General features: G+C 38.2%; 1 protein-coding gene across 1 annotated transcript in view; it reads right to left on the reverse strand.

Annotated features, from left to right (window-relative positions):
• slc19a1 (solute carrier family 19 member 1) overlaps positions 1-9903 on the reverse strand; it is a 34287-nt gene extending 24384 nt beyond the window's left edge. Inside the window, exons 1-3 of the mRNA XM_062997646.1 lie at positions 9835-9903; positions 9362-9648; positions 1017-1794 (exon numbers count right to left, since the gene is read on the reverse strand). Of these exons, the coding sequence (XP_062853716.1) occupies positions 1017-1794; positions 9362-9616 (1033 nt within the window). The 5' untranslated portion in view covers positions 9617-9648; positions 9835-9903. The remainder of the gene's footprint in view (positions 1-1016; positions 1795-9361; positions 9649-9834) is intronic.
• Between the last annotated feature and the right edge of the window lie 4432 nt (positions 9904-14335).

Raw genomic sequence — 14335 nt, forward strand, 5'->3', positions numbered from 1 at the left:
ACAGGGTGAGATTCATAAAGGCATGGTTTGACATGATTGGCTTGAAGAAACTACAGTGGCTTACAAACAGCCTTGACCTCAACTCCACTGAACACCTCTGGAATTAATAAGGAAGTCTATTGCCTTCCGCTGCTGGGGGATCCCCGACTGCAGTCGACGTGGGTATATTGCAGCTCACGCCTCCTTCGACCCGCGCACAGCCCTTAACGGAACCCTTTCTCACACATACACTCTGCACAGACGCCTCTCTATCTGCTAATCAGGGTCCTTACACAGCGTTTGAAGACCCCAGGCACCTCTCTATCAGTGCCTGATCTCACAAATTCTATTTTAACTAAACAGGCTTAAATTCCTACAGACACACTTAAGCATTGTGTGGGGAGCCTTATCAAAAGAGTGGAGACAGCGCCCAGGTGGCGCAGCGGGATATTCCGCTAGCACACCAGCGCAGAGATTCTGAACTCCTCATAACTGGCAGTGCCTGCAGGGCGGGATGACTGGACTATGTGGGTGGGGTCTTCAAACACTGTGTAAGGACCCTGATTAGCAGAAAGAGAGGCGCCTGTGCAGAGTGCATGGGTCACAAAGGGTTCTGTTAAGGGAAGGAGGTGTGAGCAGCAATATACCCAATCGGGGAACCCTAGCAGTGGAATACAAATTGACTACACTAAATTGGGAGAAAATGCATAAAATATAATAGAAAAAAAAGAGTGGAGTACTTGGATATGAGAGGGAACTTGCTGTTCATAGGTTTGGAACTAGTTCTCCAGTGGGGTAGTGTCCAATAAACCTCTCTTAAACTCTCTTGAACTCTTAAATATAATCATTTTTAAAAGCAATAGAGATGTATGAAAGTCCAAAGACCATTTCTTAGATATAAAAAATAATAATGGCATAATAATGATTTTAGTAGTTTTCCTGGACACTCCAAAACACTAAACATTTCAAGCTCAATTTCTGACAGATTCACATTATTGTCACATTATTCTTACTTATACAGATCTCTCTTAACTTACCCAGCAATGTGGATGCAGCCTCAACCCCTCCATTATAGACATGCTTTTGTTCTCTGGTTGGGTACATTGTGTTCCATAGGACATGCACATAGAACAAGACCAGATAATAGCCAGTGGAGTTAAAGACCCACCACAGGCTCCAGAGTCTTAGACGTGGCACTTTTACAACATTGCGTAACTCCTTTAGCATCTGAATAAACACAGAGTTCATCCATGATGGGGCTTTCTGGCTGTTTCTATCTCTTGTCTTTTCATTCTCCCCATCAGGTTTAATCTTGGTTAATTCTGACTGTGTGGCTGCTTTTCTTTCCTCCTCCAGGTGCTTTTGGTTAAAAAACAGGCTTCGTTTTGGCCAGGGCAGGCAGATTGAAAGCACCAAGCCGAAAGAGACAAATCCCAGTGAGATGCTGCTCAGTGTGCTGTACGTGATGCCAGCTAGAGACAGGAACAGCTGGCCCATCACCGAACTGGTGAAGACTCCAAACAGCACGGACGAACGTGAGTAGCTGGCCACACGCTGATACATGGCGGCTGGCACCAGGGAGAAGATGTAGGAGGAATAGGCCACACGTGCTGCCATCGTGATGCCATAGAAGAACTCCATGAACTGCATCTCCAGCAAGGAGGTAGACAGCATCAGAAGGAGCCAGATGGCAACATGACTCATGCTTTGCAAGACCAAGACAGGCTTGTAGCGCAGGTAGTCAGTCAGCAGGAACACTGGCACCAGTACAGCCATGTACGAATACGAGAGCACTGGGTTAATCTCATTGGTCACCTGCGAAAAAAAAAAAAATAACAGTAATAAGCTGAAGCAAAGACATTAATGACATACACTATATGGACAAATGTATTGGGGCATTTGCACATTACACCTACAGAAGCTGTTATGACATCCCATTCTAAATCCATAAGTGTTAATATGGAGTTGGTCCCCTCTTTGCAGTTATAACAGCTTCCACTCTTTTGGGAGGGGTTTCTACAAGGTTTTGGAGTGTGAATGAGGGAATTTTTACCCACTCAACCAGAGGAGCATTTGTGAGGTCAGACACATATGTTGGATAAGGAAGCCTGCCTCGCAATCTTCATGTTTGATGAGGTTACGGTCAGGATTGTGCAGGCCAGTCAAAATCTTCTACAACAAACTAAGCCAACCAAGTTTTTGGATCTTGCTTTGTGCACTGAGGCACCGTCATGCTAAAATAAAAAAAGGCCTTCAGTATGATGAGACAAAAATCTAACTTGTCTGCCCTGGCTAATACAATTTATATGATGCAACATAGTGGTAGCAGCATCCTGCTATGTTGTGCTTGGTAAAAGCTGAGAGACAGATAAATGCAGCCAAATATAGCAACATCCTTAAACTCAAGTGAACTCAAACTCAGACTAAGGCTACAGTTCACCTTTCAACACAACAAGGACTCGAAGCATACAGCCAGAACAACACTGGAGTGGCTTCAGGGCAAGTCTTTGAATGTCCCTGAGTGGCCGAGCCAAAGCCCAAACTTAAACCACAGTGAACATGTATGAAGAGAGCTGAAGATGGCAGTTCTGTCACCCACTCCCCAGCACAAATGAGCTTAAGCAAAGGATAAAGTAAAGATTAAACACACACCAAAGAAGATTTGCAGCAGTAATTGCAGCCAAAGGAACTTCTACAAAGTACTGAATAAAGGGTCTGAATACTTTTTCCAGCTGTTTTGTAATTAATTTTCAAAAACATTCTAAAAACAAATTGTCACTTTGTTATTATGGGTGCTGAAGTGTTGATTATTGGGTGAAAATGGCAATTTCATCCATTCAAAATACAATCCACAAATAGTCAAGGAATCTGAATACTTTCTGAATCCAAAATATGCAATTTGAAACACAGTACTTTAATAAATACTGAGTACTACCTGCTTCTACTGCATTCTTTTCTCTCGTTTACAGAACCCAATGTAACTACTACATTTAGGTAACTAGATAACCCAAAATGACAAACAATACATGGTAATTTGCATAGTAGTGCAAGGAAATTATTTCTACATCTAAAATGCAAGTTTCCAAGCACGAGACATCTTCAAGTCTGGCCGCACATGAAAAAGCCACCAAAAAGTTTTTACATGTCAGGCTATGTACACTCCTGGACATCACCATTAATGGAAGACTTTTCAAAAGATTTTGGAATGTCTCTGTGGGACGTGCAATGAACATTAATGTGGATAGACACAAGTTTTTAATAGGAGACAGGTCTGGACTGGAAATAGGCCACTCCAGAACTTACTCTTATTACAAAGCCTCTTATAACACATGCAGAATATGGTTTGGCATTGTCTTGCTGAAACAGGCAAGAACATCTATGAAAAAGATGTCATCTAGATGGCAGCATGTTTCCAAACAGTGTATGCACACCTCACTCAGCATTAATTGTTACCCAAGTCACTGGCATGAAAACACTCACATACAATGACAGACACTAGCGTTTGAACTTTACATTAATAACAACCAAGCTGGCCTTTTACCTCTCTTGAGAATACAACAAATTTATATTATTTATTTATTTATTAGGATTTTAACGTCATGTTTTACACACTTTGGTTACATTTATGACAGAAACAGTAGTTACTCGTTACACAAGATTCATCAGTTGGTTTTTAATGCAGTGCTGCCTGAGTGATCAAGGATAACAGGTATTTCAGTATTGGACTCTGGCCTAGCTCTTTAGCCCGAGAAATTTCTCTAGACTCTCTGAATTTTATTATTGACTGTAGATTGTGAAATCCCTAAATCCTTTGCATTTGAGTGTTGACAAACATTGTTATTGAACTGCAGGACTAATCTCTTACATATTATTTGCATTATACCAAACTTTGACCCATCCTTGTTTTTAAACAGCAGAGCCATTTGTAAATGCTCGTTTTTAATATCCAATTATAATAGCATCACCTGTTTGATCTTTTATTATTTCAAAGCAGTCTTGGTCTTAATTTACCCTTGTTCGAACCTTTTGTAATGTGTTGCTTTAGGAATTACCATATATCTAAAAAAAATAATAATAAAGTTTATAAGGTAAACACCTTAATATCTCATCTTAATGCCATTTTATTATAAAATACCTGTAAAGGTATACAAATCACTGCTTTCTGTTTTTATTTGCATTTTACATACTGTCTCCACTTTTTGGAATTGGCTTTGTAATAAAATAGAATCATATTTTTATTAATTTCATTATTTTGGCAAGCACAATAATTCAGTACCGTTGCTGTAGTTGGAAGTGACCATCTAAGAAATGTCAAGTTTATGCATTTGTGCAATATGAGATACAACCAAAGTAAGTTATATGCTGTGACCTTCACAGTTACCTGGTCATAACCCAAACAAACACCTATGATTTTGGACAAGACTCTCCTTAACTATCATTAAAACACAAATTAAGGGAATACCTGTTGGAAAAATAAGAATAATAATAGTCCCTTCTGTAACAGAGACTTGTACAATCAATGCCAGGGCACACTGAGGTTATGCCCTGGCATAGATTCTACAATCTTACCATCTTATGACAATTCTACAATATAATTATCTTAAGGTAACTCTACAATCTTACCATCTTGTGGAAATTCTACAATATTACCAAACAAGACCAAAACAAACTTTAATAACTAGCTGAAAAGCTAGTTAGTGATGTTGAGTTTGTTTATTAGGATTTTATAATCATGTTTCACACTTTGGTTGCATTCATGACAGAAATGGTAGTTCTCCTTACACAAGTTTCATCAGTTCATGGACAATTTCGTATCTCCAATTACATGTTTTCGGGAGGAAACCGGAGCTCCCAAAAGAAACCCATGCAGACACAGGGAGAACATGCAAACTTCACACAGGACACCCCACCTGAGGATCGGACCCAGGACCTTCTTGCTGTGAGGCGAGGCTACTTAAGTGATGTTAAGTAGCTAACACTGCATGCACATCATGATAGAAGTAATCATTTATGATGGTGCTAAATCCTAAATGATACACTGTCAACGTTCATGTTGAGTTAAAAATACAACCCAAAAGAGGAAGCACAAGTACACACAGACAGTTACTGCTTGTCAGCTGAGGGCAAAACCCAACTGTATTTTTAACAACATGAACGTATGCATCAGCTGTAGTTTGTGGATTAAAATGTACTTATATAAGTTTATGTAAGTAAATGTGATAGAAGCCTCTATGATGAAGTTTTTACCATAAATTATAACAACATGTTAATACAAGCACATGCCCTGTTTCAATTCTACCTTACAGTTAAAAGTGAGACCGGAAAGATCAGCATGGTTTGCAAAGGGATTTAAGACCCACAAGAGTATTCACTCATAGCCTTTTTGACCCACTTAGCAGGAATGTGAACTTTGACCAACACTACATGTACATGGCTTTCCAGTGTTTCAGCTGCTAGAGCTCAGTATTGAAACCAAATGTAGCAATATAATCGACTGGGAGAGCTAATCCAAAATAAATAATCACAAACACATAAAAAAACCATGTTGGGCTGTTTATATTTTTCTAGTGAAGTATTTATTTATTAGGATTTTAACATCATTTTACACACTTTGGTTACATTCATGACAGAAACTGTAGTTACTTGTTACACAAGATTCATCACTTCACAAGTTTAATGTCAAACACAGTCACGGACAATTTCGTATCTCCAATTCACCTCACTTGCATGTCTTTGGACTGTAGGAGGAAACCGGAGAACCAAGAGGAAACTCATGTAGACATGGGGAGAACTCCGCACAGAAAGGACCCGGATTGGTCCACCTGAGAATCCAACCCAGGACCTTCTTGCTGTGATACCCACTGAGCCACCGTGCCACCCTAATAGTGAAGTGAAATACATGCCCACTATGGCCCCTTATCAACACAATCTTTACTGCTCAAAAATGGAAACATTGATGACTTCTTTGCTAAAAGGCTGACCTTTTATGTTGCCATAGTTGCTGTAGTTTTACAATAAGCTCCCCCGGAGCCAAATTCTACTATTTAAATCAGCAACTTAAATAGACACATTTTAAAAACCACTGTTGTACACTTATTAGAGCTAAGCGGTATGACGGTACATTCGGTATGACGGTACATTCGGTGTACCGGCTTTGACTCCTTGTACTGTATGGATTTTTCATATACCCCCATACCATAGAACAGTTAATACAACAGCTGCAAGCTTCAATAGGATGCAAATCATATAATATTGTTCACCGCTAAAAACTCTATGGAACACAGATTAGATACAGCTCACCAGGTAGCGTTAGCATAACAGATAGTGTTAACAGATGAGGTTTTCTCGATATGGTGGAAAAAATAAAAACAGCAAAGAAATGAGCCGTGTCGGCAGTTTAGAAGTTTAAAACACTATATACTGTACAGTTTGTTGGGGCACGGTTGTTGCAAAAAAGCAAACGGTTAAGCAACGTTACTACCAGTGCGAATATACTTCAGTTTAATTGCTATACCGACATTATACCAACAACACAGAAGCAAGCTGGAAAGGTAGACATATAAAGTCATCCACTTTTCTACAACAGATCTGTGATCAAGTTGTACAATCAGTGAAGTCAAACCTCAGTATAAAGGTATAACTATGCACTTAATCAGTGGTGACTGGGAGTTTGCTAATGTTGTTTCAGTTATTAGCCACAGACATATAAAAAGTCCCACTCATACAAAAAATAAAACATACCGTGATATACTGTGAAACCGTCAGAATCTTGAAAAATACCTTGATACACATTTTTGGTCATACCACCCAGCCCTAACACATTATTCAAGTGTAATTTCTGAGTGATTAATTCAGATTCTGAGAATTTTATACACAGCTTGGCAGGATTTAAGCCCAGTGTTACTTCATTCTGTTTTGTTTCTCAAAAAAAGCCGATACATTGATACAGAAAGACAATATGTTTTTTGTTACATGACTCCTTTAGACGTACTGTTCTGGAAAGCCTTTACGGTCCACTAACAGACGAGCTGGAAATGGGCTAAAAATAGGTTTGGTGTCTTTCAGCAGGAAGGCTGACAGTAGTTTCAACTTAGGTTTTTACAAGTAACACTGAGGTGTTCTGTCCAATGTGCTATCAATAAAAGTCTACAAAAAAACTTAAAGAATTTTATTTGGCATGTGGTGCTGATAAGTGTAGTCCAATTTGGAAAACATTTGACCACTTCTTCAATACCTCTTATATTGTATCCAGGTCTGTTAGTGGTATCTGACAGCGGCATTGCTTAAAAACATGGACAAAAAAGTCTAATTATAAAAAAACTCATAAAAACTCACACAAGATGATTCACACAATGATTCACACAAGATAAATCCACAGCAAGTACTTTTAAACAGCAAAAAAGTTAAGAAATATAAATATTTTTCTCCAGATGTACTTGTACATTAAGAAAAATTCCCATATACACTGCATTATAGCACTATATTATATTACAGCTTGTAAATGATAAAGAAATTAGTGTTAAGGAGTGTGAGAAACATCGAAAATGCATTGCAGGGCCTGTAATTAAACAACTTTTAGTGTGAGAAACACATAGTTAGGCTTAATAAATCATGCTTGTGCATTCATGTTTTAAGGCCAAACACAGTAATTAAGCAGTTTTTTGGCTCCAGGCTCGTGAAAAGGTAAGTTAAGCAGCAAACATCACTTAGTAGCAGATTATGATAATGAAAATGACTGCTTTCAATGAATTTAGTCAAAGGCATAACATTTACTTTTACATCCCTAAAATGTTAATGTTCTTTTAAATATTTTATGAGTTATAAAATATATAGTGTTGTGTTGTGTTTTATCGCCATTATAAGCTCTGTATTTAGAGCCACCTCTATGGCGTGCCATAAAATATATAAAAATATTGTCAACTTTTATGACCTCATATACTTATAACATGTAATGAATATCTTTATCTCTTTTTTTGGGCAGAAATGTTAGTCAATGGTCTCATTAAACTCAAACTTTTTGTACTGTTAAATGAGAAAAGCTTTCTAGAGAAAATGAGGACACAATTTATAATTATGAATGTATTACAGTTAAGTATCTTCTTACTAAAGGCATAAAATCATTTTTATATTACTAAAACGTTTATTTTATACAGGTCTTTATTTTATGGGTTATAAAAATTAATATAAAAATGTGCAATATACTGTACTAGTGCTGGGTATGACAGTACATTCAGTATACCAGCTTTGATTCCTCGTACTGTATGGATTTTTCACACACCGCCATACCGTAGCACAGTTAATACAACAACTGTAAGCTTCAGTAGGCAGCAAATCATATAATATTGTTCGCAGCTAAAAGCGCTATGGAGCGTTGTGCAGATTAGATACAGCTCACTTGTTAACCAGGTAGCGTTAGCATAACAGTGTTAACAGATGAGAGAGGTTTTCTCAATATGGTGGAAAAAATAAACAAAAACAACAAAGAAATGAGCTGTGTCGGCAGTTTAGCAGTTCCAACACAGATTAAATGACTATTTACTGTTGTTGCAAAAAAGCAAACGGTTAAGCAACGTTACTACCGGGACGAAGCAAGCTGGAAGCATACATGTAGAAAAGTAGACGACTTTATATAACAGACCTGTGATCAAGTTGTTCAGTGATCAGTGGAGTCAGTGGTGACTGAGAGACTGCAAACGTTGTTTTATTTGTTAAAGGGAGAGCTAAGGGTAATTGTTTAATACATAAAAAAATTATATTAATAATAAACATTGTATATATCACATTGCACCTGTTTCACGTGTAGTGATTCCATCATATATAGTCATTTTGTGGGGCCAAGCAAAGCTTATACTCAAAACCTTCACTATATACATGGTGAAATGAAAATGTTTTATATTCGGTGTACTTATGACAGTAAAATCAGCCACATCCATAAATAAAGTTCCAGTAATACAAAAAATACATACCGTGAAACTGTCAGAATCGTAAAAAAATACTGTGATACAAATTTTTGGTCACACCACCCAGCACTATACTTTACTGTTTCATTTGTGTATTGTGTCAGTTCTAAGCTTCTTGCACTAAATAGCTGTGTAGCAAGTAAGACATGGTTAAGTTAGGGAGGTAACAGGACAAAGAAACTGGGGAAACAAGAGGGTTTAAAGAAAGATATGTTTTACAACAATCCTCTAATTATTAAACTTAAAATGAACATTAGTAAGTTTATGGTGTTTAATCCTACAAGCCATTACAATCTTAGCATATTGTTCTACTTTGAAATATTTGTGCTTGGGCATGAAGTGAAATACTTTTCAAGAATGACCCATAGATTAAGAAATCATTTACACGTTAGCTAAGCAATTGCACAAGAATAGAAACCCACCTGTTCTATGGTGAAGTTCTTCTCTGTGCTTAGCAGGTGCGGTGTAATAAATGGCTCACCCGGCTTCAGTTGAACCATAAAGCCATAGAAACAGAGGAACATGACTGACCATTTCCAGGCCAGAGGTTTTTCTGTGTTAGTGTTGGGTTCATGCTCAGGTGGCTCTTCAAGCTCCTTTGCAGAGCTGTTGCTGTTTGTCCTTTGTTCCTCCTTAAGCTCCACTTTTTCATTTTCGCACACTGTAGACTCCACCATATTGTACAGTGATGCGATGCCAATACGTCACCCTGTGTGTACCCAAAATATGTCAGATATTGTAATTATTTTAATCACCTTTACCTACTTACTCTGTACTAGCATTTTAAGCCGTCACACACTGCTTACATATTACTTTGTACTGGAAAGTGAGCATTCATGTGTTAAAAAGCAAGCTGACATTCTGTTTTTGCAAATAAGTGACTGGGTCGACTAACCTTTGTCCAGCTTCCAAGTGTCACAATGATCGAAAAAGGCTACCTAACTGAGTGGCCCATAATGATTCTGCAAACACAAAGAGTGAAAAGTTAATAAGAAAACTCTGAAAACTCTATTTCAGCTGTAGTAAGTAAATAAATCTGCTCAATATGCTTCATACAGTATCTCATAAGTGAAAATCACTATATACTGTCAGGTGGATTTAAATAACCTGTAATAATCAGTGCTTTCAAAACTTCAAATAAAAAAGGTCATAGTTTTATGTTCATGACAGGAAGGTTCATCAGATTTCAGGGTTAGTCAGTGCATGTATGGTGTAGATCAGGGGTGTCAAACTCACGGCCCGCGGGCCAGATCCGGCCCGCCATATCATTTTATGTGGCCCGCGAGAGCTTAAACGACTGTATGATTGTTGTGATGGTTCGAGTCGTTACAGAGACGCGCTTATAATTTAATAGGACACCTGCGCCTTTAAGTACAACTGGCGACATCGTAGTCATGGCAACTAACTTTGATCTCGCTGAGTAGCCATGTGACTTTTACTGCAAAAGAACGCAAAGTAGCGTAGTCAGTAACGTAAACAATAATAAATAAATACAGATAATTATCTTGCAATATAATACCAAAGCATCGTCTGTAAGTAGTGGCGTTTATATTCTCAGTTGTTAGTAAATGTTTAATGAGTATATCACAGCGCTTTAGTTACAAATTTACCGTAATTAAATACAATTGTTACTGTTACTATAGCAATTAGTATCTTTACACTAAATGCTAACTCGTTAGCGCTATTTTACGTTTGGTTAAAGCTCATATTGTACCAGATGTAACACTTGACTACAGCTGTGTGCTTTTACTGTATTAAGTTCTTTATTGTTTTTATTGTTTGTATTTTTACTTCATTTTGATGCACACAGTGTATCACACAGCTGGGAAGCAAATAAACCGACTGTATTCTGAAGAGAGCTGTCTGTCTGTGTCTGTCTGTCTAGCTGGGAAAGGGGGATAAACTATTAGTGAGGGCAGAATGATTGTCTTAAAAATACACTGTAAAATCATAAACAAACTGCATCTTTCAAAATGCATGCTGATTTTGTGACCTGCAAAGTGACACGTCCTGCCAGTAGATGATGTTACACATATTTACACATGATCCTAAAATGTACAAGAAGATAATTAAGAAAATTAAGCATAAGGAGGAAATTTAATGAAAGTGAAAACAAGTTTGTGCTTCAGGAAGAAAAACCGGTGCGTCTCTTGTGTTATGAGGCCGTGTCTGTGGTAAAGTAGGACAATATAAATGCAGAATTTAGCCTCCAAGAAAAACAACAGACTGCAATCACAGCAGAATACATTACAATCGGCCCTTTGAGGGCCACCATTATGCTGATGTGGCCCTCGGTGAAAATGAGTTTGACACCCCTGGTGTAGATTATAAAATGTGTGTTTTTAGTCCTGTTTGGGTAAGAAATTTAAGAACCTTTCAAGCATGTAAAGTTTTCTCTTACAGTCTTTGACATTTCCAGCAGGCATCGGGTTTGTGCATATCTAGGACATTCGGTTAGTATGTGTTTGACAATCAAGCAGGTCATAAACAGCTGCTCATGCATTACATTGAAACTAACCAGGGTTGGTGTGAATAATATCAAAAATATCTTATCACAATACTTGACAGTAGTACTACATGCTATTCTTAAAGCTGAATCTCGGCTCAATCCAATATCAATTGTAATTTACATTTACATTTTCAGCATTTAGCAGATGCTCTTATCCAGAGCGACTTACAGAAGTGCTTCCAAAGTGAACATTTCATTTCTCAAGTTTAGGTAAATAACAGTCGAAGAACACAAATCTGCAAAAACCTGTTAGAACCAAAGTGTTTTTTATTTTATTTTATTTATTTATTTTTTTTTGGAAATGGAAAAGGATGGAACAAGATGTTAGTAAATAAGTACAAGTCAGCTTAAGTGCTTAGTAAAGAGGTGGGTTTTTAATCGCTTTTTAAAGACAGCAAGAGACTCAGATGTTCGGACAGACAGAGGAAGTTCATTCCACCACTTGGGCGCTAGAACAGAGAAGAGCCTTGATGCTTGTCTTCCTTTAGTCCTGGATGGAGGCTCAAGTCGAGCGAGACTGGTGGCTCGGAGGTTGCGTGGTACAGAGCGGGGTTTGATTAGACCACGAAGGTAGCTTGGGGCTGGTCCATTTTTGGCTTTGTAGGTGAGCGTTAGTGTTTTAAACTGAATGTGTGCAGCTACAGGAAGCCAGTGAAGAGAACGCAGCAGTGGGGTGATGTTAGGGCTGGGCGATATATCGAGATTTTATAAAATATCGATATATTTTCATACGCGATATAAGATAAGACAATATCGCGTATATCGATATAGATGTTGCGTTCCAGTTAGATCACACAGTTCGTCTTTCTCTTCTCCCAGTTTGTCTCTGCACATGTTCACCTGCCCCACCTCTCTCCCTCACTGAACACAACTCGCCCCGCCTCTCTCCCCACCGCTTCACCAGTAATTCCTGCAGGCAGCGATAGCATGGAGACAGATAAAGACATGACAGAAGCTATCGAAGAGGAGCTGCTTACTAAAATGAAAAATAATGACTAATTTTGGAATTATTTGGAGACGGTTCGAATTCAAAGTGTCAGATGAGCAGCAGAATAATGTATTCTGTAGAGAACGCCGAAAACAAGTCCAGATAAAAGGTTCCAGCTCCGTGTACCTTCATTTGTTTTTCACTTCAAATCCCAAAGTTAAAAAACAAGAAAACGAGTCGTTATTTGTTTTAAAAACCAACACAAGCGCATGCACGCGCTGACATGCACGTATTTACTTCACATTAAGTGTTGAGAAAGTAATAATACCGTAACGGTGCGTCTCCTGTTGTTCTGACTCTTGTGTTTGTATATGTGATGTGCATATACTTGCTCTATCTGTAAATACAAACATTATGGGGATTTCTGTACTGGATGTTGTACGTGGTTGTGTTAGTTTATCGCCCGACGTCCAAAACGTCATTTATTTATTTATCTTCTATTATAGTATTTCTTGTTGTCGGCCAATAAACAACCAAACATTATTAAATTGCATGAACTAACTCTGCAGTAAACAAGGAGCAAACAGCAATTAAACAACAAATAAAGCTGTTAAATAATAATAAAGTGCATGAAGAAGAACGCTGATTAAAATGCATTAAATGTTGTAATAGTTACACAGTAACATGAACGATTAGTTCTGCCTGTATTACAGAACTGAGTTCTATACAGTAAAAGAAAATATTAATGTAAATGTTTATGTTGTGGCGACATATACATAAAATAATGTATAAAGTCCAAACATGGGGGGGTGGGGGGTTAACGAGGGGTTTACTTTAACGGGGTTTTACTTTTAATGTCACACAAGCTCAGCCGGAAACCGTGTCATTCCGACATCTTCCCTACACACTCGCTCCCTGCGCCCTATCGTACACTTAACATTCTTAAAGGGCCAGACAATATATTTGTAATTCACATTACACAACAGGAGATGCCTTAGAAAACAACTTTTTTTTTTTTCTTAGAATAGCTCTTTTTTTTTTTTTTTTAAGGAAAAATAATTCTTGTGTCAAGCTTCCCCAGCATGAATATTAATAAAAGTGCCTGTAAAAAAATTGGAACATGTAGCTTTGTCTCAGAAGTGTCTTTTTGTTATTACCTTATGGGATAAAAAAAATATCGAGATATATATCGTATATCGCCATTCAGAAAAAAATATCGAGATATAATTTTTGATCCATATCGCCCAGCCCAAGGTGATGTGGCAGTGTTTGGGCTGGTTAAAAACCAGACGGGCAGCTGCATTGTGAATGAGCTGCAAGGGTTTAATAGTGTAATGGGTGTCCTTGGTCAATTTAACCCTCTGGCAGATTTAAGGGGTGTTAAAGATTTAAGTTAATGTTACTTCTATATTAATCCATACACATTTTATATGTGTCCAATTCAGTGGTAACAAAACAGCCCACAGCATGATTATACCCCTTCCTAATCTTGACAGTAGCAAGTTAGTTCAAGCCTAGTTCACACTACACGACTTGTGCCCAGATTTTCGCTCGGCGACGGGTCGGCGCTAGTTTTGCCGGCTCGGGAGCAACTCGGCGTTTGCTCGGTGATCGAAACTCGGCTCTCAGTCTCTATGTGCGAACTACCCAACAACTCGACCCGACTGGCTCGCCGAGTGATCGCAGAGTGCTTGCCTAGTGAAACGAGATTTCTAGCATGTCAGATATCTCAATCTGAGTTGCACAACTGGCAATGAGTGCTATGTCGAACAGCCAATGAGAACGCAGGATACAGTGTGAGGGGAAACGCAGGGGAGGAGTTGTAAAAGGTGGGACAGGAGCTTAATATAGTTTACATCAGAAACACCGGCACACACACAAGTTTTACAGTATTTCTGACCTTATCGTTCTCTACAAAACACCAACATTGCAAAAATATTTATTAACCTCCAACTCACA

This window comes from Trichomycterus rosablanca, chromosome 6, assembly GCF_030014385.1.
Source record: "Trichomycterus rosablanca isolate fTriRos1 chromosome 6, fTriRos1.hap1, whole genome shotgun sequence".
Taxonomy (NCBI): Eukaryota; Metazoa; Chordata; class Actinopteri; order Siluriformes; family Trichomycteridae; genus Trichomycterus; species Trichomycterus rosablanca.